This window comes from Stomoxys calcitrans, chromosome 1 (assembly GCF_963082655.1).
Source record: "Stomoxys calcitrans chromosome 1, idStoCalc2.1, whole genome shotgun sequence".
NCBI lineage: Eukaryota > Metazoa > Arthropoda > Insecta > Diptera > Muscidae > Stomoxys > Stomoxys calcitrans.
In genome coordinates this window covers 218,409,977-218,434,014 of record NC_081552.1, presented here as the reverse complement: position 1 = coordinate 218,434,014, position 24,038 = coordinate 218,409,977, and the positions used below count along the sequence as shown (strand labels likewise).

The window sequence follows — 24,038 nt, the reverse complement described above, 5'->3', positions numbered from 1 at the left end:
GGTTTAAGGTCTTGGGCCCATAAAAGCCGCATTTATTATCCAATTTTGCCGAAATTTGGTACAGTGAGTTGTTTTAGGCCCTTCGACAACTTTCTTTAATTTGGACCAGATCGGTAAAGATTTGGATATAGCCGCCACATAGGCCGATCTCTTGATTTAAGGTTATGTGCCCTAAAAAGGAGCATTTGTTGTCCGATTTCGCCGAAATTTGGGAGAGTGAGTTGTGTTAAGCCCTTCGACATCCTTCTTCAATTTCGACCCGATCGGTTCAGATTTCGATATGCTGCCATATAGACCGATCTTTTGATTTAAGGTCTTGGGCCCATAAAAGGCGCATTTATTATCTAATCTTGACAAAATGTGGGACAGTGAGTTGTGTTAGACCCCTTAACATCCTTCTGCAATTCGGCCCAGATCGGTGTATATTTGGATATTAGCTACCAAAAAGACCAACATTTTGTTCTACAAATTGAACAATGATTTGTACTTATTAAACTACTCAATGTCCGTGCCGAATTTGGTCCAAAACGGACCATATTTCGGTATAGCTGCTATGGAAGCATAAAATATGCATTATCGCCGGATTATGACGACAGGTGGTTTTCATATATACCCGAGGTGGTGGGTATTCAACGCCTTTTTACTTATTCTCACATATGTTATGATGAGGAGCATGTGTATTTAAGAAAAAATAGGAAAAAATAGAAAATATCACTGTGCAAAATTTAAGTAAAATCGGATAAGAACTGCAATCTCTAAAGGCCCAAGAACTATAATCGCTCTATAAGGGAGCTATATGTATATTTCGAAATTAAACACAATGTCCCTTAGTATATGGCCACCACTGTTTACACATACAGGTCTATGATTTCACACAATCACAAATTGCAACCTAACGACTAGCCGCCGACCAGGCAGTCATCTAGCCAGCCATTCAACCAGCCAACCAACCAACCAACCAACCAACCATGGAACGTACGAGCACCAGACAACAGCAACAATAAAAGACCACAACCACAAGTGCAACATATGCAAACGTTGCTAATACTCTAACACTTGCTGCACTACCATGGCATGGCATGGCATGGCCATACAGTTTATGTGAGTGACTGCAATTTGCCATTTAAAGACTTCAACATTTAAATAAACAACCAACCAACAGTAGGTCATGCATAGCATATTGTACTCGTATGATGTGTATATAAACATGTGGAGGACACAAGTGGATAGGATTTATTCTGTATGAATGTGGGTAGGTGTGATGCATGGCTAGAAAGGCGGCCAGAAACTGAAATTGTGGAATCATGGCCCTTACCAAGCCTTTGAACGAGGGAAAATTGACTACGACATTCTATTTCACAGGATATGTCGCAATTTTTATAGAATTTTTTCAAAAACATTTTATCAATAAAGGGATTTTCATACAAAGTTTCAAAAAACATTAACTTTTTTAAACTTAAATTTAGATTTTAAAAGGATTTTAAGACAGTTGCAAACTCTGATTTCCTAAATGATTTTATAGAAATTTTATTTAAAATAAGACTTATAAGGAAAATAAAGAAATTCAAAAATCATAACTAGTAAGAACGTTGAGGGCCGAATTTTGGGAACCAATCAGCTTGGATTCTGCTACAAATTTACATAGGACATATGTATACTTTGAGTACCAAATATTTGCCATATCCGCCAAAACTAGAAGCTTCTAGGGACCGTAGAAGACTAATCGGGAAATCGGTTCATAGGGGAGCTATGTCAGACCAATTTTTAACCGTACTTGAAACGGTCTTTACATAACAGCACATACAAAAATTCAGCCATGTGATTTCTGTTAAGAATTATTGGGCTTCCAGAGGCTCACGAATCAAATCGGCTTTATATGGGAGTTATATAAGATTATGGACCGATTTGAACCGTATTAAGCACAGTTGTAGGAAGTCGAAACAGAATAATATGTGCAAAATGTCAGCCAAATCGGATAAAAATTTCAGTCAAATCGGGCGTCCAGGGGCTCAAGAAGTCAAATCAGGAGATCGGTTATATGGGAGCTATATAAAGTTATAGAACGATTTGGATTGCACTTGGCAGACTTGCTAAAAGTCAAAACAGAACACTACATGCAAAATTTCAGCCAAATCGGACAAAAATTGTGGCTTCCAGGGGCTCATGAAGTAAAATCGGGCGATCGGTTTATATGGTAGCTATATCCGAATATTCAAATCTGAACCGATATGGCCCATTTGCAATCCCCAATGACGTACATCAATAGGCCATTGTCGCGATGGGCAATCAAAAATGGGTTGGGGACCTAGAGCTGGTGCTCTTTGCGCGTAGATATAAGATACCGGAGTTCAGACTCTCTCCCTTGGACGGGGTCACCCTGCGGCTGTCGAGGGGGCAAAGTACCTAGGCATAGTCCTCGATTGGAAACTGTACTGGAAGACGAACACCGAAGATAGAAGCCGTAAAGCACTGTGCGCTTTTTTCTCCTGCAGGATGATGTTCGATAGGAAGTGGGGGGTGACTGACAGGATGATTTATTCGATGTATACGGCCATCGTGAGGCCAGCACTGTCCTATGGAGCGCTGGTGTGGTGGGATGCCGTAGGGAAGAGGATGCATTCGAGGTAGTTCGAGAAGGTCCAGAGACTGGCCTGCGTCGAGATCACAAGGGCACTGAGATCCGCCCCGCAGGCAGGCCTGGAGGCGATGCTGGATATGCAGCCCATTGGGGGCTATATTTGGAACTGCGACACCAGGGTCGCGCTTAGGCTGAGAGAGCTCGGCATGCTGAAGGAGGATGGTTGCGACCACAGTTCAATTCTGGGTGTTATGGATACGAAGGGGAAAACTGAGGAGGATTTCGGACTACCTGGCACCAGTGCCAACTGGAGTGAGGGCATTCGAGGTTGGTTTTCCTGAGAAGGACGAATGGAGGGCGGATGATAAACTTGAGGTGGTGTCAGGAACTGGATTGGAGGTCTACTCTGATGCACTCAATATCTTTATGTCTCTGAGACTGCCGGGCGAGTGTACGGTCAGAAACTCAGAATTTATGTGGACAGTAGGAGGCGCTTAAGGCCTGGGGGTCGAGGATGGTGAGGTCGAGATGCGTGGCGGATTGTTTGGAATCCCTGGATAGGCTCCGGGTCTAGGATGTGACGCTGACATGGGTTCCTGGGCACTAGGGGATTCCAGGAAATGAGAGGGCGGACGAGTGCGCCAAGAGGGGTTCGTTTTGCGTCAGGCGGACCAGTCATCGGTCTTGCCTACGTGCCATTTGTCGAGCTACTGAACACAGTAGATGGGATGGCCAGGACGGTGGCGAGGTGGGACTCGGTAGATGGTAGCCGGACTGCAAAGGCGTTATGGCCGGTCAACGACCGGAGGAGGACGAGGGAGTTGGTGGCGTTCGATAAGAGTTCGATCAGTACTTTGACAGGGGTCATAACCGAACACTGTGCCATAGGACGCATGACGGCGCGCATGGGGATACCGCACAATGACTTCTGTAGGAGTTGCCTCGGTGACGTTGAGGAGGTGACTATTGAGCACTTGCTGTGTTCCTATCCGGGTCTGCAGAGACTTAGGCTCTTCTTTCTGGGGAACCGTTTCTTCTGTTATCTGGGTGAACTTGCAAACGTACCTCTGGTATCTCTCCTGAGGTTTGTTGAGGGAACAGGATAATTCCGACGGGGGGTGCCAAAAGCACCGGCTTGCATAGGGACGGGCTGTTCTTCACCCACCGCTCGGGTTCTCCACTCCTCCTGTCTTTTTCTTTTATCTTTCTCTTCCCTTCTCTCTCTAGGGTACCATAACGAACCAAACTGGCCTCCGAGTAAACTCACCTTTGGTGGGCAGCCCATTCAACCTAACCTAACCTTCGAGCGGCTAACTATACGCGTTCGACCGCTATCGTGATTCCTACCGATGGACGGACGGATATGGCTAGATCAGCCCAGAATGTCGAGACGATCAAAAATATATATACTTTTTGGGGGTTGATACTGCTTGAGGCTCAAGAAGTCGAATCCGAGAATGGATTTCTATGGGGGCTATATCCAATTATGGACTTATCTGGGTGAGATTTAGTGTCGATGTTAGAGAGTATAAACGTACTTTATATACAAATCGGACATAAATTGAGGCTTCTAGGCGCTCAAGAAGTCAAATCCGGGGATTTGGGCTCAATTCGGATTATACTCGCTACAAATGTTGAGCGTAAAACAGACAATTTTAGCCAACTCGTAGGAAACTTGAGGCCTGCAGGAAATCAAAATCAGAGTTCGATTTTTTTGGGGGGTTTATCAAAATCTGAAACGATATGAAACATTTGCAATACACAACGACCTACATCAATAACAAGTATATGTGCACAATTGCAAACAGAAAAGCGTATCTTCCTAGGTTCTAACGCTATAGTGACGGACGGAGGGACATGGCTAAAACGACTAAGAATGTCACGACGATCAAGAGATATAGGAAAGTTTTCAAAAAAAAAAAAAACACTTAAATGTGAAACAAAATGTTCACCGAACTCGCCTCCCAATAAGTCCATAGTTACGCGTGTTGTGTGGCATCTTGTTGAAACCACATGTCATGCAAGTCAAACTCTTGTATTTTGGGCAAACAAAAAGTTGGATATCATCTCACCATTCACTGTTACGCTACGATTCGCATCATCTTTGAAGAAGTACGGTCCAATGATGCCACCAGCCCATAAACCGCACCAAACTCCAACTTTTTCTGAATGCATTGATAGCTCTTGCAATGATTCCGGCTGATCTTCACTCCAAAATCGACAATTCTGCTTATTTAAGTACCAATTGAGGCAAAAATGAGCTTCGTCGCTGAACACAATTTTTCGATAGAAAAATGGGTCGCATTTTGATAATAAGCGTTGTTCGTTTATAAGACCATTCATGGTTAAATTATGGACCAAAGTGAAGATGTTTGACAGTGACACAAAACATGAAACGTGCGAGAGCTGTTTAAACCAGTGTTACCAAAAAGATAATAGCTACAAAATCACCCTTTAAATATGTATATTCTAGATATGTCGTGAAATGCCAAGACAATGTAGCCATGTCCGTCTGGCCATTGGTCTCTCTGTGTTAATTATACCACAGTCTTTAAAAATAGAGATATTGAACTAAAACTTTGCACAGATTCTTTTTTTGTCCATAGGCAGTTTATATTGGAAGATGGGCTGCATCGAACTATATCTTGATACAGCCCCCATATAAACAGTTCTGTACTGAGAGTTTAATATGGTAATATAGTTAATATCACGAGGAGAACTTTGAGCATCCAAAGTTCGCCCGGCCGAATTTCATGCGTTTGTCATTTTTGTACATTTCTGTTGAAGTAAATAAAGGTCATTGATGTCACCTCACATCCGGCCCTGGAAAAACATTGCCATGTATGGGTTTGTATTGCGTTCGCAGATGAACTCATTTGCAAGAACTAAATAAACATCAACATCAGAAAGTGTTCAATTGTTTAAGAGTACCTATGTATATGCGACACACCCGTGGCCTCTTCATATCCCTCGTGCCCTCAAACATTGCACTATGCCCTATACTATTAAACCAAGCATCATACCACAGAGGGCTTTAATAAAATTCCCCATCACCATAGTGATGTGTGGGAGTGTGAGTGCATTCTAAGTAAACGCTTAACCAATATTGCCACAGCGTGAATTGTAGAACCTGGTGACAATTGTCTATGGGCCTTGGCAAATTGGAAACCATCTCCTATACTCTTTATAACAATATATCAAAGACACAGCATGTGATGGAAACACTTTTCGATAAAGTCCACAACAGGCTTTCAATTGTCTTTTTTAATCAGAATAAATGTAGCGAAAGTTTGGTTTTCCTGCAGTTGTCCATGAAATGAGATAAGTTTTATACGTTAGCTTTAAAGGCTTTCGGTTAGGGATTCAATTTAAATTCGATTCGAAACAAATCTGACATATTTACCGACCCTGGCAATATGGGACTGAAATGAAAGGTATTTACGAGTAGAATACGAATTTGATATCTAAATGTGGGATTAAGTTTCTGGGGCCCACCCCTTCCCCAAAAAACTCCCCAAACATGACTTATTTACTGACCATGACAATATGGGGCTTAAATAAAAGTTATTTGAGTTTAGAATACGAATTAGATATTCAAATGTGGGACCAAGTGTTTGAGGGCCCGCCCATCCCCGAGATCATTGCACAAAGAAGACAAATTTACTACCAAAGCAATATGGGGCTCAAATGAAAGGTTTTTGGAAGTAAAGCACGGATCTGATATCAGTTTTCGGGAAAAGTGTCTATGGGGCCACCCCACCCCATAACACCACCCAAATAGGAAGTATTTGCTGACCATTGCAATATGAGAGGTATTTTAGAGTAGAAGACGAATCTGATATATATTTTCAAGGCCAAGTCACTAAGTGGCCACCCATCCCTCAAAACAGCCACCAAAACGGTCATGTTTCTCGACTATGGAAATATGGGGCTCAAATGAAAGGCAATTGGGAGTAGACTACGAATGTGATACCAACCTTCGGGACCAACTGTCTAACCGACGTTCTACCCGCAAATGGGACGTATTTGCTCACCATGACAATTTGGGTCTTAAAGAGAGTGGTGCTCGATATTAACAGTTTTTAGGGCCCATACCCTAAACCGGACATAGTTGCTGGCTATTTCAATAAGGGGTTTTAGTGAATGGTATTTGAGATTAGAAAACGAATTTGATATCCAATTTCGAGGACTCAAATAAAAGGTATTCGGGAGTAAATTACGAATATGATCAGGAAGTAGAAATATGCTTTAAAATTTATTGATAACGAAAGGGGGCGGATCCTCCACCGTTACCCGAAAACACCACCCAAAATCAAAAATGGATCGATGAGGACAATATGCATATCAAATGAAAAGTATGCGGGAGTAGATATCGAATCTGGCATACAAATTCATGTCGAAGTATAGGGGGTCACCCCAACCCCACAAAAACGCCCAAAATGGGTACATTAGCCAATCACGGATATATGGGACTCGGTTTGTTTGTTCCGTATTGACTGAAAAACGGCAGAACCGATTTACTCGAAATTTTCGCATCTTGTGTAGGTTGGTCTCGAAGTAAACATAGACTATATAATTTTTCGATGTCGGAAGGGGGACGGACCCTCCCCCTTATGCTAAAAACACAACCCAAAATCAAGAGTAGACCGACATAGGTATCAAATGAAAGGTATTGTAGAGTAGAATACGAATATGGTATTAAATTTTGAGTCGAAGTACCCATCCGGCCGCCCCAACCCCAAAACTGCCCCAAACCGACATATTGGGTGTTCATTTCAATATGGGGCTCAAATGAAAGGTATTCGGAAGTAGATTTCGAATCTGGCATACAAAATCAGATCGAAGTATAGGGGGACACGCCACCCCTCAAAAACGCCATTAGATCCATTATGGCTATACGATAATTGGGTGAACAAGTTTTTTTTTTTAAATTTTCATAGATTGTGTACGTTTGTCTGGAAGGAAACATAAGCCATATAATTTTTAGATATCGGGCCAAGGCTGACCTTGACAAGGCTTACCCCAAAAACACCACTCATATCCGAAAGTGGTCCGATAGGCAGAAAAAGGGTATCAAATGAAAGGTATTGGCGACCAGAAAACGAATATGGTATTAAAATTTGGGTCCAAGTACCTAGCGGGCCTTTCCCCACCCAACCCCAAAACGCCTTTAATCAGATATATGGGAAGTTCATGTCAATATGGGACTATGAAAAGTATTAGGCAGTATATTGCAAATATGGCATAAAATATTAAGTCCAAGTAATGGGAGGTCGCCCACCCACAAATACCCCCAAATAGGCATATTAGCCCACCATGGCTATATGGGACTCAAATAAAAGGTATTTGAGAGTAGAAAACGAATTGGATATCCAGCTTTGGGGCCAAGTGTATTGGGGTACGCCCTAGAGCACCCCCTAAACTGAACTTCATTTTCGTTGGGAATAAAGAACGAAATTGATAACCATTTTCAATGCAAAGTGCCAAACGCATCATATTTACCTACCATGGCAATATGGGGCTCAAATTAAAGGGATTTGAAAGTGCAGCACGAATTTAATATCCATATGAGAGTAGAAATGTCTGAGGTGCCATCGCTTCCTTAAAAAGCACTTCTCGTTACGATATTTTTTAAAAACACCAGGAACCGAGCAGGGGCAAACTTCTCACACATCAGTGAGTGCTGTCCGATTCAAGTTTGAATGAAAAGGGACTTATCTTATAGCCGAGTCCGAACGGCATGGTCATTTTATAAATGACCATGCATGGCATTGTACCTTGCAAATGAAGCCAACATTAAGAGGGGATAACCACCGCTTTAGTCCGATGTTTTCGCCAGGATTCGAACAAGTTCAGAGTCATAGGCTACAATGGCATGAATTCGATATCCGCATTCAGGGCGAAGTGTGCCCACCCTAAAGAGATGTTAGAGATTTAAAGAAGGCGCAGCGAAGCGGGCCGAGTTCAGCTGGTACACAATACAATAATGGGTTAGTAGTAAATAGTAGACCAAACTTAACCATTTGTTAGTTAGCTATAAACCTTAAAAAAGAAATGCCAACTTACTTTGTCCCAATTAAAGTAATCAGAAAAATCTCCGGAACCTTCTTCGCCAGGTATAAACTATTGGAAAACAAAAATATTTAAAAAAAAAACAAAATAAAAAAAATTAAGAAAAATAAAAACAAATGCAAAAATTAAAAGAAGTGTTGAAAATATAAACATAAAAAAAAGGCTACAAAAAAGTAGAAACTACAATCATTTATGACAATGGAACTGTACCATATTTTGAAGGAAATGAGAAAGTAACATTTCAATTTATAACATTGTATGGCAGGTTACTTGTCACTTACAATCGTGGCTCACTTTTTTGCACCCTGTTAAATCTACAATAATAATAATAGTAATCTGTTGCCACTCCATGGTAAAAACCAATTATTTCCTTATAAAACTAAACCTTATTAAGCCAATGGACAAATACCAATTCATATGTGTTGTATCAATTTGAAGAGTGGTGTGAAAACACAGCCTTTTTTCATCGCTTCTAAGAAGATTTGAATTTGAAATATTTTGTTGTTGCGATATAATTTTGAAGCCTTAAAAAGTTTTCAGGAAATTTTGAAAAATAAAATTGGAAAATCAAAATTAGAAATTGAAAAAATAAATAAAAAGAGAAAAAATAAAAAAAATAAAAGCCAAAAACCTACCGAAGCCGAACTATCAAAATCAACTTCATTATAATCTGTATCTGGAGTTACCTCCTAGAAAGAAAATTAGGTAAAAATAAAAAAAGAAAAACAAAAATATTAATAAAAAGAAAGTTTATAAAACAAAAATGAATGGTTCAAATCACTCCATCGCACAACCACGTTAAGGGGGGCTGGCCTGAATCTTATATACCTCTTAAAATGTCTGTATAAAAAAAATATACAAACAACAAAAGCAACAAAATTGCCAATGGACATTCCCTTAGGGAACAGGGCCAAACTTTTCACATATCAATGAATGTTGTTCGATTTAAGTTTAAGCTCACTTTTATATCCGAGTCTGAATGGCGTGCCGCAGTGCTACAGTACAGGAGATGTTTTCTTTGTTCCAAGCATTGATGATTAGTTTGTGTCGGACTAATGAAAAATAGAGGACTTATTGAGCCCTGTTTCAGAACAAAAGCGTGCTCCACAAATGCAAATTTTGCCCATTAACATTCCACTAAGGAACCGGGACAAACTTCTCTTATATCAATAAGTGCAGTCCGAGGAATTCGGAATTGGACGTGTTCCTGGTAAGCATATTCAAGCCCCATGGATCAGCTTTTGGACCCAGCAGAATATTTATTGGAAAATGCCTCAACATTTCGATTTGGCAACACGGTGCGCTGATGACCTCAAATGCATCAGTCAACTGAAAAGATTTATTCTTAAACAAGTAAAAAGGCATTAAGGTGGTGGGTATCCAACGTTCGGCCAGGCCGAACTTTGGGTGTATATGTAAACCCGCTTTCGCCACAATCTGGTGAAAATTGGATAACTTATGCACCCAAATTCGGCACGGACATTGAGTGGTCTAATAAACATAAGCCACTGTTGCATTTTGTATTTAAAATTTCTGCGAAATCGGATAAAAAATAAAGCTTTTATGGGCTTCAGACCCTTTGTCGGCAGATCGCTCTGTATGGAAGCTATATCTAAATATTGTCCGATACAAACCATATTTGGGACAGACGTCGGAAGACCTAAAACTACCCTCTACCCTCTGTTTTAAATTTCAACGAAATCGGGTAATAAATAGAGCTTTTATGGGCTTCAGACCCTTTATCGGGAGATCGGTCTTTATGGCAGCTATATCTGAATATAGTCCGATCTGAACCATATTTGGGTCTTACGTTGGGAGGCATAAAACTACTCACTGTTTTAAATTTCAGCGAAATCGGATAAAAAATAAAGCTTTTATGGCCTTTAGACCCCTTATCGGAAGACCGGTCTATATGGCAGCTATGTCCAAATATAGTCCGATCTGAACCATATTTGGGTCCTACGTTGGGAGGCAAAGCTTTTATGGCCTTTAGACCGCTTATCGGAAGATCGGTCTATATGGCAGCTATATCCAAATATGAACCGATCTAATCCATATTTAGATGAGATGTCGGGAGGCTTAATATAACTCACTGTTGCAAATTTCAGCGAAATCGGTTAATAAATAAAGGTTTTATGGTATTCAGACCATTTATCGGGAGATCGGTCTATATGGCAGCTATATCTAAATATAGTCCGATCTAAACCATATTTGGGTCCTTCATTGGGAGGCATAAAACTACTCACTGTTTCAAATTTCAGCGAAATCGGCTGCAAAATAAAGCTTTTATGGGCAGTAGACCCTTTATCGGAAAATCGGTCTATATAGCAGCTATATCCAAATATGGTCCGATTTGGCCCGTTTAAGTACTCACCAGCGTGCATCAAAAAGACGTATCTGTGCCAAATTTCAACTCATTTTCTCAATTTTTGAAGGCTCTAGAGTGATTACAACAGACGGACGGACGGACAGACACTCGGATCGTTAAATCGTCTTAGAATTTTACAACGATCCGAAATATATATACTTTGTAGGGTCGGAAAGTGATTTTTCGATGTGTTGCAAACGGAAGGACGAAATGAATATACCCCCTATCCCACGGTGATGGGTATAAAAAAGGTGCTGTTAATACTGCATTAATTTGGTTGCCTCAGAGTAATGTATAAAACCAAGAAAAAACTAATTTTTTAAATTTCTATAAAAAAATTAACACGCACAGTGTAAATAATGCCCTAATGTAGTAGACCACAAAAATTAACAACATTTGCATTGACATAAAAACGAAACAAAAGCAAAAAGTCATCTACCATAAACTCTAATTAACAATTGGCGGTTTATGCAAATGAGATCTAATAGAACTTTTTCACACCATCATGCCTTTGCCAGTTTTTCAACATTGAGTGTTGTGGATGACTGCCGATGACTAACATCGTTGCGTTTTAAGATCACAGCAAACGCACAAAAACAAGTCATAAAAAGAATAAAATAAATCGCTCGTAAAAAATACCTACTTAAAGCCACAAAGCTGTTGAAAAGCCAAACGAGCATTAATTTAACGCGGCATTTATTTATTTTTGTTTTTTCTTTTTTGTTTCTCTTCATTTTAATATTTATATCAAGAAGCAAATACAAATACGGATGACATAATTAAAATGTCAACAAAGGGGACACCAGAGCAAAACCATAAAGAGGTAGGAAGTCCTCAGCCAGACCAGACCAGACCAACCAAACAAACTCCCTACCAAACCCATTAAAGCCATAACCTGGCTTATGTGAGTCAAGCAAAATGCCTCACTGACTATTAAAATGAATTAAATCTGCATACAAATAAAAAAACACGCACACACACACACATGACACATTAAAAACAACACCATTAAATACTAAAAACCACTACCCGTAAAGACAGAGGCAAAAACAAACCTTAACATATGGACAACCGGACAATTTCCTGGCATAATAGAAAAGAAAATCTGCATATAAACCTTAATGAGAACTCTGTACGATTAAAATGTAAAAACAAAATGTGGCACACGGTCAAAGGTAACTTTCAACATCATTATCCAACTCATGATCAGCATGGTGCTCGCTGTTGACGTTGCACAACTACAAGAATTCTACATCACAATACGAAGGCAGATTTGAAGAAGGAGAGAAAAAATTCCCCCTAGAAACAAAGGTTTAATTAGAGTAAAAACCACATATCATTGCAAATATGTGCAAATTTCATTAAAAATAGGCAAATATGCCCATGAACATTCCATTTAGGGACAAACTTCTCACATACCAATGAGAGCTGTCCTTTTCAAGTTTAACCTCGAGGATAAGAGGCCTTCTTTTTATAGCCGAGTCCGAACGGCGTGCCGCAGTGCGACACCTCTTTGGGGAGAAGTTTTTCCATGGCATAGTACCTCACAAATGTCGCCAGCATTAGGAGGGGAAAACCATCGCTTAAAAATTTTTTTCTAATGTTCTCGCCAGGATTCGAATCCAGGCGTTCAACGACATAAACGGACATGCTAATCTCTGAGCTACGATGGCCTACTTTAAAAATAAAATTTTGATAAATTTTTTACAAAGCTAAAAATTGCACACAATGATGTCCTATAGAAATAGGCAAAACAACAAAATTTTCTAAACATTTCCTGCAAAAGTCATAAAAAAAAGCATACAAATTGTAAAATTTTTACAAAATGTTGTTGAATTTCTTTGTTCAGTTGAAACCAAAAGGTTTTGTTTCTGTTTCTACTTAGAATAGCAAAATAGAAAAAAATAGAAAAGCAAAATAAAACTTTTAAAAAGTTAAGGCAAAATGTGGTGTGCTATATATGCATTGGACAGGCTACGGAGATCGGAGATTACGAAGCTGACCAAAGCTTCATCAGTCCCCTATTATTCAAAACACAATTTGACAACATTTTCTATAGAAAAATATTGTAAAACAATGTATTATAGAAACATATTGTAAACCAATTATTTATCTGTCGAAAGCACGCTAACTTCCGAAGGAGTAAAGCTAGCCGCTTGAAATTTTGCACAAATACTTTTTATTAGCGTAGGTCCGTTGGTATAGTAAATGGGCCATATCGGTCTATGTTTTGATACAGCTGCCATATAAACCGATCTTGGGTCTTGACTTCTTGAGCCTGTGGAGGGCGCATTTCTTATCCAATTTGACTGAAATTTTGCACATGGTGTTTTAGTATCACTAACAACTGTGCTGAGTATGGTTGAAATCGGTCTATAATCTGATATATCTGCCATATAAACCGATCTTGGATCTTGACTTCTTGAGCCACTAGAGAGCGCAAATCTTATCCGATTGGAATGAAATTTTGCACGACGTGTTTTGTTATGATATTCAACAACTGTGCTAAGAATGGTTCAAATCGGTCCATAACCAGGTATAGCTGTCATATAAACTGATCTTGGGTCTTGACTTCGTGAGCCTCTACAGTGCGCAATTCTTATCCGATTGGGATGAAATTTTGCACGACGTGTTTTGTAATGATATCCAACAACTGTATTAAGAATAGTTCATATCGGTTCATAACCTGATATAGCTGCCATATAAACCGATCTGGGATCTTGATTTCTTGAGCCTCTAGAGGTCGCAATTATTATCCGATTTGCCTGAAAATTTGTACGACGGATCCTCTCATGACCATCAACATACGTGTTTATTATGGTCTTAATCGCTCTATAGCCCGATACAGCTCCCATATAAATCGATCTCTCTATTTTACTTCTTGAGCCCCCAAAGGGCGCAATTCTTGGTCGAATTGGCTGACATTTTACACAGGTCTCCAACATATAATTTAATTGTGGTCTAAACCGGATCATATCTTGATTTCGCTCTAATAGCAGAGCAAATCATTTCTTATATCATATCTTTGCCTAAGATGAGATACCGGGAAAAGAACTCAACAAATCTCCTCCATGGTGGAGGGTATATAAGATTCGGCCAGGCCGAACTTTGCACGCTTTTACTTGTTTTTCTTAAAAGTTTTATACAAAAGTTTAAAACAAATTTTCTGCGAATTTTTTTTCTCCAAAAATCTTAAAAAAAAAAACAAGTAAAAGCGTGCTAAGTTTGTCTGGGCCGAATCTTATATACCCTCCGCCATGGATCGCATTTGTCGAGTTCTTTTCCTCTTTTTCTTTTATCTCTTCTTAGGCAAAACAAGAAGTAAAAAAGGGAGATCGGTTTATATGGGAGCTGTATCAGGCTAAAGACCAATTCAGACCATATCTGAAACGAATATTGGAGATCAAACAAAAAGCCGTTGTACAAAATTTTAGCAAAATCGGACAATTATTACGCCCTCTAGAGGCTCAAGAAGTCAACATCACCAATCGGTTTATATGGCAGCTATATCAGGTTATGAACTGATTTGAAGCATATTTGGCACAGTTATTGGAAGTCGTAATAAAATACCTCATGCAAAATTTCAGTTAAATCGGATAAGAATTGCGCCCTCTAGAGGCTCAAGAAGTCAAGACCCCAGATCGATTTATATGGCAGCTATATCAGGTTATGGACTTATGGACAACCATACCTTGCACAGTTGTTGGAAGTCTTAACAAAACACCTCATGCAAAATGTCAATCAAATCGGATAAGAATTGCGCCCTCCAGAGGCTCATGAAGTCAAAACCTGAGATCGGTTTATATGACAGCTATATCAGGTTATAGACCGATTTCAACCACACTCAGCACAGTTGTTAGAAGTCATAATAAAACACCTCATGCAAAATTTCAGTCAAATCGGATAAGAATTGCGCCCTCTACAGGCTCAAGAAGTCAGGACCCGAGATCGGTTATATGGCAGCTATAGCAAAACATGGACCGATATAGCCCATTTACAAACCCAACCGACATACACAAATAAGAAGTATTTGTGCAAAATTTCAAGCGGCTGAATTTACTCCTTCGAAAGTTAGCGTGCTTTCGACAGACAGACAGACGGACGGACGGACAGACGGACAGACGTACGGACGGACGGACAGACGAACAGACTGACGGACAGACTGACGGACGGTCGGATAGACTGACGGACGGACAGACGGACGGACAGACGGACGGACAGACGGACGGACAGACGGACGGACAGACGGACGGACATGGCTAAATGGACTTAAAATGTCACGACGAACAAGAATATATATACTTTATGGGGTCTTAGTCGAACATTTCGAAAAGTTACAAACAGAATGACGAAATTAGTATACCCCCATCCTATGGTGGCAGCCTGGTCGAATCTTATAAACCCTCTACCATGGATCTGTATAGGCAAACAGAAGATAATGATAACAACTAAAAGCGTGCTAAGTTCGGCCGGGCCGAACCTTGGGAACTCACCACCATGGATTCTGCTAAAATATATGCAAAATTTCAGCCAAATCGAGTAAAAATCGCGGTTTATAAGGGCTCAAGAAGTCAAATCGGGCGATCGGTTTATATGGAAGCTATATCAGGTTCTTGACCGATTTGGACCATATTTAATACTGTTATTGGAAGTTATAGCAGAACACTACACGCACAATTTCAGCTGAATCGGACAAAATTAATGGCTTTCCATGGGCTCAAAAAGACAAATCGGGAGATCGAGACCAATTGCCAGATCGGTCTATATGGGAGCTTTTTCCAAATATAGTCCGATTTTGCCTATTCAAGAACTTTACCTGCGTATGGAAGGAATACGAGTCTGTGCAAACTTTCAGCGCAATATCTCAATTTTTAAAGACTGTAGCGTGATTACAACTGAGGGGCAGACGAACGGACGGACAGACACACGGACATCGTTAAATCGTCTTAGAATTTAATGACGATCAGAAATATATATACTTTGCAAAGACGGAAATGGATATTTCGATTTGTTTCAAACGGAATGACCAAATGAATATATCCCCTATCCTATGATGTTGGGTATAAAAATGTACACGAAATTCTGTACAATTTTATTTTAAATTATTTTCTATAGACACAAAATTGTTGAAAAAAAATTTATAAAATAAATTTTAAGAAATATTTTCACAAAAATTTTGCAATTCTGACAAAACTATCTACAGAAAATTATTTTGCCACTATTTTCTATAGAAAAATTTTTGGGAAATTTTTTTATTGAAAAAAACTTTACCAAAAAAACTTTATATAGCTCCCGTAAAAATCCGATTAGTCTGTTACGTCCCCTAGAATTTAAAATTTTTGGCTGATTTGGCAGTAAAGTACTCATGAGCCCTTCAATTTCGTTCATTTTTGTAAATTTTTACCAGAATCAATGGTGGTGAGTTGACGGTTGGATTTGAATATCTAAGAAAAGGCTAAGAAGCAAGCGGCATTTCGACACACATACAAGAGTACGACCGCAGAAGCACCAGCGCAACCCCATCTAAGTTTCTACTTGGTATGTGCCATCCAATGATTCTACATTTCGCGCCCCTTGTCAAATCCATCCAGTCCTGTTTACGAATCTCAGAAAACCTCCCAGAAAAATCTCTGCAAGTTCACCTATGAGGAAGAAAAATCTACTCCCCAAAATGGAAAAATCTACTCCCCCGTAGACCCTGATATGGATAAAGTAAGTGTGCAATTGCCTTCTTCTCTTCTATCGGTTCTAGAAATGCAACAGTGGAACACTGCACTTTCCGCAGATAGTGGAGTGCTCCGTAGGTACGAGCGCTTATATATAAGTTTCTGGACTATGTACCACTGTTTCTTTGACAAAACCGGTCATGTGGTGGCTGTTACGCTTGAGCAAAGTGAACGGTAAATTCTGAGTGGTATACCACAATTTTATTATCTGATGTGACATTCGTCGTACTGCCCTAACTTCTGAATGTAGGACCCATTAAGGTCCATTCACAAAGTTGTTGTTGTAAGGTTGCCAAGGTTCGGCATGATAAAGTTGGTTAGATCTTCCATGATATCATTTGGATAGGTTTTAAGCTCAGAGAAAGCTGGAAATTGGTCAAACTACTAACGCATGGTTGAATCTCAAGGATACGCAGAACCAGCAAGGAGGATTGGGCATGGGATGCTGTATTTTTGGGATCTACCCCGAAAAACTTAATCTCACTATATTTTTGGGACCGACGGTTGCATGATATTTCAAGCAGAATTCTGCGACTGAACCAACCATAAGGTTCACAAGGTTCGCGAACTTCAATGGTGGTGGATATTCAATATTATTTGTCTTCAATAAAATACCTTATGTCATTTAATTACCTTGACATACCTCGTTTTTTTTTTGGTTTAGTTCACATTTTCCAGATATTGCTTTGGTTTTGTTTTTTCCTTGTGACCATTATCCTACTCGTAATGGTCACTATTTAGTGTCATTTAACACTTACAAATGATGTCCACTTCATGCATAAATACGTACGTACCCACACATCCCGCATCTGGGAGACACGCAATGAAAGACCATCCATAAGCGACTAAGCGAATAAAATGCTCATTTTATGCTTTAACTTCTGGCCTCATTATCGTCCTCATCATGGTCATCATCAAAGTGTTCGCACAACTCCTAGGGGACACACCTCCTACAACTAGAACGAACCAACGATGCACACTCACACTACGCGATCAACAAACATGGGAGTTAACATAAATACTCAGCTTGGGCCAACAAACAATCATTTGTTGGCTAGAAATAGCAAAAAGTTATAACATCACTACCGACACTTTTCATTACACATTAAGTTCTTTGGCTGCAAGTAGTTAGGGGGCGTTGTAATGGCCATTGGATGATAGCTGGGTGCTAGGCTGTGGGTGTTCGCCCATGGTGGACTGGTCGATTTTCTTTGATGCTAGTCATGGCATAGACTGTTTTTGCCATTTATCGGTGGCATGATTGTAACATTAATGGTATTTGTAAACAACATTTAATCCACTTGAATTGTCTACTGACACGTTTAAGCTTCAACAGGGAGGACATGTGAGACCAAAGATATATACAATACATGGGGAAAGTGTCATTGAGTTAACGCCTGCAATAGTCTATGGATGTTTACGGGGAGATAGGGGTTATCAAATTGGAATTTTTACAAATTCGAGAACAGGGAGTAGTACAGATACTTCGTGTTATAATGTAAATTTTAGCGATTAAATCCCAAAAGGATATGAATCCCAGACAAGTAAAAAGGCGTTAAGTTCGACCGGGCCGAATTTTGGATACCCACCACCTCGGGTATATATGTAAATCAGCTTTCATCAAAATCCGGTGAAAATTGCACATCTTATGTTCCATAGCAGTTATATTGAAATATGTTCTGATTTGAACCAAATACTAATAAGTACAAGTCATTGTTCAATTGTGTATAACAAAATATAGGTCATTTTATTAGCTATATCTAAAAATAAACCGATCGGAACCACGGATGTCAAAAAACCTAACATAAGTCACTGTGTCAACTTTCAGTGAAATTGGATTATAAATGCGCCTTTTATGGGGCCAAAACTTTAAATGGAGACATCGGTCTACATGGCAGCTATATCCAAATCTAGACCGATTTAGGCCAAGTTGCAGAAAAATATCGAAGGGTTTAACACAACGCACTGTCCCAAATTTCGGCGAAATGCGCCTTTTATGGGCCCAAAACCTCAAATCGAGAGATCGGTCTATATCGCAGCTATATTCAAATCTGGACCCATCTGTGCCATATTGCAGAAGTATATCAAGGGGCTTAACCTAACTCACTGTCCCAAGTTTCGGCAACATCGGACAATAAATGCGCCTTTTATGGGCCCAAAACCTTAAATCGAGAGATCGATCTATATGGCAGTTATATCCAAATCAGAACCGATCAGGGCAAAATTGAAGAAAAATATCGAAGGGCCTTAGACAACTCACTGTCCCAAATTTCAGCAAAATCGGATAATAAAGGTGGCTTTTTTGGGCCTAAGACCCTACATCGGAGCATCGGTCTATATGGCAGCTATATCCAAATCTGGAATGATCTGAGCCAAATTGATGTCAAAGGGCCTAACGCAACTCACTGTTCCAAATTTCAGCAAAATCGGGTAATAAATGTGGCTTTTATGGGCTTGAGACCCTATATCAAGATATAGTCCGATATAGCCTATCTTCGAACTTAACCTGCTTATGGACAAAAAAAAGGATCTGTGCAAAATTTCAGCTCAATATCTCTATTTTAAAGACTGTAGCGTGATTTCAACAGACAGACGGTTGGCGTAGCTAGATCGTCTTAGATTTTTACGCTGATCAAGAATATATATATATACACTTTATAGGGTCGGAAATGGATATTTCGATGTGTTGCAAACGCAATGACAAAATGAATATACCCCCATCCTTCGGTGGTGGGTATAACAAGGTTGTATGCGTTAGAATTTTGCCTAATTTTTTTTAATTAAAATCCCCAAGATACTCATTTTGGGTAAAGATTATATCGAGATCCCCATTTTTTGTAAATTTGCTTTGTGGGCTACATATAAAATTTGCTCCAAAATTCAATTCCGAGTCTTTAGGAGACATATATATGAAGTAAAACAAGTAAAAGCGTGCTAAGTACGGCCGGGCGGAATCTTGGGGACCCACCAACATGGATTCTGCTAAAAATTGATCAAAAAAAAAGTTTACATAGCAGCTATATCAGATTATAGACTGATTTTGGCCGTTCTTGGCACAGCTATTGGAAGTCCTAACAACACACAATATGCAAAATTTCATCCAAATCGGGAAAAAATTGCGGCTTCCAGGGACTCAAGAAATCAAATCGGGAGATCGGTTTATATGGGAGATATATCAGGTTATAGACCGATTTGGACCGTACTTAGCACAGATGTTGGAAGTCATAACAGAACACTCCGCGCAAAATTTCAGGCAAATCAGATAAAAATTGTGGCTTCCAGGGGCTCAAGAAGTCAAATCGGGAGATCGGTTTATATGGGAGATATATCAGGTTATAGACCGATTTGGATCGTACTTGGCACGAAACTTGGGAACCCACTACCATCGATTCTGCTAAAAGTTTACACAAAGGATTTGGACAGTACGTGACACGATTGTTAGAAGCCGTAACGGAGCATTAGGTTAGGTTAGGGTTAGGTTGAAAAGAGGGTGCGGATATAAATCCGCCCCATGCTACTATGGGCATACACCTAAGCCTGTAATCGGCTTGTTGTGCGCTTTATATACTCTCCTGCGCTTAATTTTATCCCAATCGGTTAATAATTCCAACTTCTAAGAGCTCAAGAAGTCGAAGGACCACTTTATATGGGAGCTATATCCGAATCGGAACCCATATAGCCCATTTGCAATCCCCGAACCCGAGTTATTTTTCAAAATGTCGAGGAGACCACCTTTGGGGCCCTGTCAAGAGGCGCCCGCGCTAGGGCCTTGAAATTTTGCACATGATCTCGATAACACCTCAGCTCTAACCATTTCGCATTTTAAAAAGTCATATCTATCCGTTCTCATATGTGTACCCAGCACCATAGCATGGGGTGGGTACACATAAGAGAGGGGTTACAAAGGTCATTCCGTTTGTTACACCTCGAAATATTCGTCTGAGACCCCATAAAGTATATAAATATTGTTGATCGCCATGACATTTTAAGTCGGTCTAGCCATGTCCGTCCGTCTGTCTGTCGAAAGCAAGGGTAGGCGCTTGAAATTTTGCAAAAATACTTCTCATTAGTATAGGTAAGGATAGGTTGAAAAGAGGGTGCGCATATTAATCCGCCACATGCCACTATGGACATAATCGGCTTGTTGTGCGCTCTAAATACTAAAATTTTATTAGTGTAGAAAGATCGGCAACTTGATATAGCTGTCACATACACTGATCTTCAGATTTGACTTAGTATACCGCCCATCCTATGGTGGTGGGTATAAAAATTAAAAGACGAATTTCCCCGAAACCAGTCAAGCGGATTTTTTGTAGGGATTTGTAAGCAAAAATAATGAAGATTTTGCAGCTTGAATAATGCGGAGGAGACTAACTTTAGGGCCCTGTCAAGAGGCGGCCGCGATAGGGCCTTGAAAATTTGCACATGATCTCGATAACACCTCAGCTCTAACCATTTCACATCTTAAAAAGTCATCTCTATCCGTTCTCAAATGACATATATGTGTACCCACCACCATAGGATGGGGGTATATTAACTTCGTCATTCCGTCTGTAACATTTCGAAATATTCGTCTGAGACCCCGTAAAGTATATCTAGCCATGTCCGTCTATATGTCTGTCGAAAGCACTATTATTTTCGAAGGAGTTAGGCTAGGCGCTTGAAATTTTGCTCAAATATATCTCAGCGTAGGTTAGGTTTTTAATCCGCCCAATGCCACTATGGACATACACCATAGACAGTAATCGGCTTGTAGTGCGCTCTACATCTAAAATCTTATTAGTGTAGCTAGGTCGGTAACATGATATTGCTGTCATATAAACCGATCTTCAGATTTGACTTCTTCAGCCTCTAGAAAGCGTAATTACCACTCGTTTCGATTTAAACTTGGCACATGGTGTTTTGGTATGACTTCCAACAACTGTTTCAAGTATGGTACAAATAGAGTCATGACCGAATATAGCTGCCATATAAACCCATCAACCGATTTGACTTCTTGAGCTTCAATTCGTATCCATTTTTTGCTTCAATTTTGCACGTAGCATTTTGTTTTGACTTTGAATAAATGTGCCCAGTATGGTCGAAATCGGGTCATGACCTCATATAGCTGCCTTATAAACTGAGCTCCCAATTTGACTTCCTCAGCCTCTGGAGGGTGCAATTACTACTCGATTTGCCCGAAATTTTGAAAGAGGTATTTTTCTATGACAAGTACGGTCCATATCGATCTATAAACTGATATAGCACTCATATATTTAAAAAAAAAAAATATTCAAAGAACTTGTCACATGCGATCCATGTGACAAGTTATTACTTGTTTTTTACGAGTCCGAACGGCGTGCCGCAGTGCGACACCTCTTTGGAGAGAAGTTTTACATGGTATAGTACCTCACAAATGTTGCCAGCATTACGAGGGGAAAACCACCGCTGAAATTTTTTTCTGATGTTCTCGCCAGGATTGGAACACAGTCGTTCAGCGTCATAGGCGGACATGATAACCTCTGCGCTACGGTGGCCTCCTGATATAGCTCCCACATAAACCGATTTCCAGATTTGACTCTTTGCGTCTCTAAAGAGCGCATTTACTAACCGCTTTGGTTGAAATTTTGCACGATGAATTCCGCGCTATATTTTATTTTTCTCACTCAATGTAATACCCTTTGTCAGTGTTAACAATCCTCTCATGATGTAAGAGGCCACTTGATGGGTACGTGTGAGTATCCGTGTGTGAGAGAGTTAGGTTAGCGACTTAACACCAACTCACTGACTCTACTACATAGATGGCGATAGTGTTGACGATGATTTCTATGCTATTACAATTTTTTATCCTTTTAACTTTTCCACACCGTTGCTCAGTCATTTATTTCGCTATCCTTACCCAAGTAGTTATTTGTTATGTTTTTTCTTTCCTGTTTTTGTTTGACTAGGACTAAACACTCTCCACACACCAGCACTTGTCGCGAAGCCTGCAGCTGTACAACAACAAAAACAGGAAGAACATATAACAACAATCATTAGTGCTGAAAGGGATCTCTACAGTTGCTGTAATCACTTTTATTTCTCCTTTTTTTATTGTTTTTAATTCTGTGTTTGGTGCTGTGCTCCCCCTTGGGTAAGAAGGTGAAAACAACAAAGTGTATAGGCATTTTGACAGTCTTAAAAGAATCTTGCATACCCTACACTATGCTGATTTTGCCTACCTTGCAATTTAATCATTTTGTGGTCACAGAGACACTTTGAATACAAAATTTGTAACCAATGAAGCGGTTTAATCAAAAAACGTAGAAAATGTCATTAGCTGGTATAATGTGATGTCTGGACATGTACGAACGGACATGGCTAGATCGATTATGGAGCCTCAAACGAATATTTCAGGGTGTGAAATGACGAAATTAATATACCCCCATCCTATGGTGGAGGGTTTAAAAGTCTCCCATTGGAGAACGGATAGAGATGACTCTTTGAGATTTGAAATCGTTAGAGCTAAGGCGTTAGGAGATTTTTGGTCGCAGAGACACTGAGGATACCAAATATGGCAACAATGAGGAGACAAAATATGAAAACAAAAACTAGCTCCTTCCTTTTAGGCAAACAAAGGATGAACGAAAAGAATTGCTTTTCGGACCATAATTGAATTGAATATTGGGGACCATAGTAGCAGTCATTGTGTAAAATTTCAGCCAAATCTAGTAAGAATGGCGCACTTTAGGGGCTGAAGAAGTAAAATAGGGAGATCGGTTTATAGGGGAGCTGTATTAGGCTATAAACCGATTCATACAATATTCGACAGGTATGTTTAATGTCACGAGGGAAGCCATTGTAAAAAATTTCAGCCAAATCGGATAATACTTGCGCCATTTAGAGGCTCAAGAAGTCAAGATCCCAGATCGGTTTATATGGCAGCTATATAAGATTATGGAGCACAGTAAGCACAGTTGTTGAAAGTTGCAGAAAGTCATATTATGCAAAATTTCAGCCAAATCAGATAATAATTGCGCCCTCTAGTGGCTCAAGAAGTCAAGACCCCAGATCGGTTTATATGGCAGCTATGCCACGAACCATACTTAGCACATCAGTTGAAAGTCATAACAAAACACCTCATGCAAAATTTCAAATCCAAATCGGATAATAATTGTGCCCTCTAGTGGCTCAAGAAGTCAAGATCCCATATAGGTTTATATGGCAGCTATATCGGGATATGGGCCGATTTCAACTATTCTTAGCATGTAACAGCCCAGCATTTACAAACATGTTAAGGTCACCAACAACTTAACTGCATAATATCTCAATGTTA

At 39.8% G+C, this 24,038-nt stretch overlaps 1 protein-coding gene across 9 annotated transcripts in view; it reads right to left on the bottom strand.

Moving 5' to 3' along the window:
• The window catches only part of LOC106090109 (collagen alpha-1(XVIII) chain), a 1,585,531-nt gene that overhangs the window by 611,694 nt on the left and 949,799 nt on the right, over positions 1 to 24,038 (bottom strand). For all 9 annotated transcript variants that reach the window (XM_059369513.1, XM_059369516.1, XM_059369517.1 and 6 more), the window contains exons 10-11: positions 9,286 to 9,339; positions 8,645 to 8,701 (exon numbers count right to left, since the gene is read on the bottom strand). In XM_059369513.1, coding sequence (XP_059225496.1) covers positions 8,645 to 8,701; positions 9,286 to 9,339 — 111 coding nt within the window. The remainder of the gene's footprint in view (positions 1 to 8,644; positions 8,702 to 9,285; positions 9,340 to 24,038) is intronic.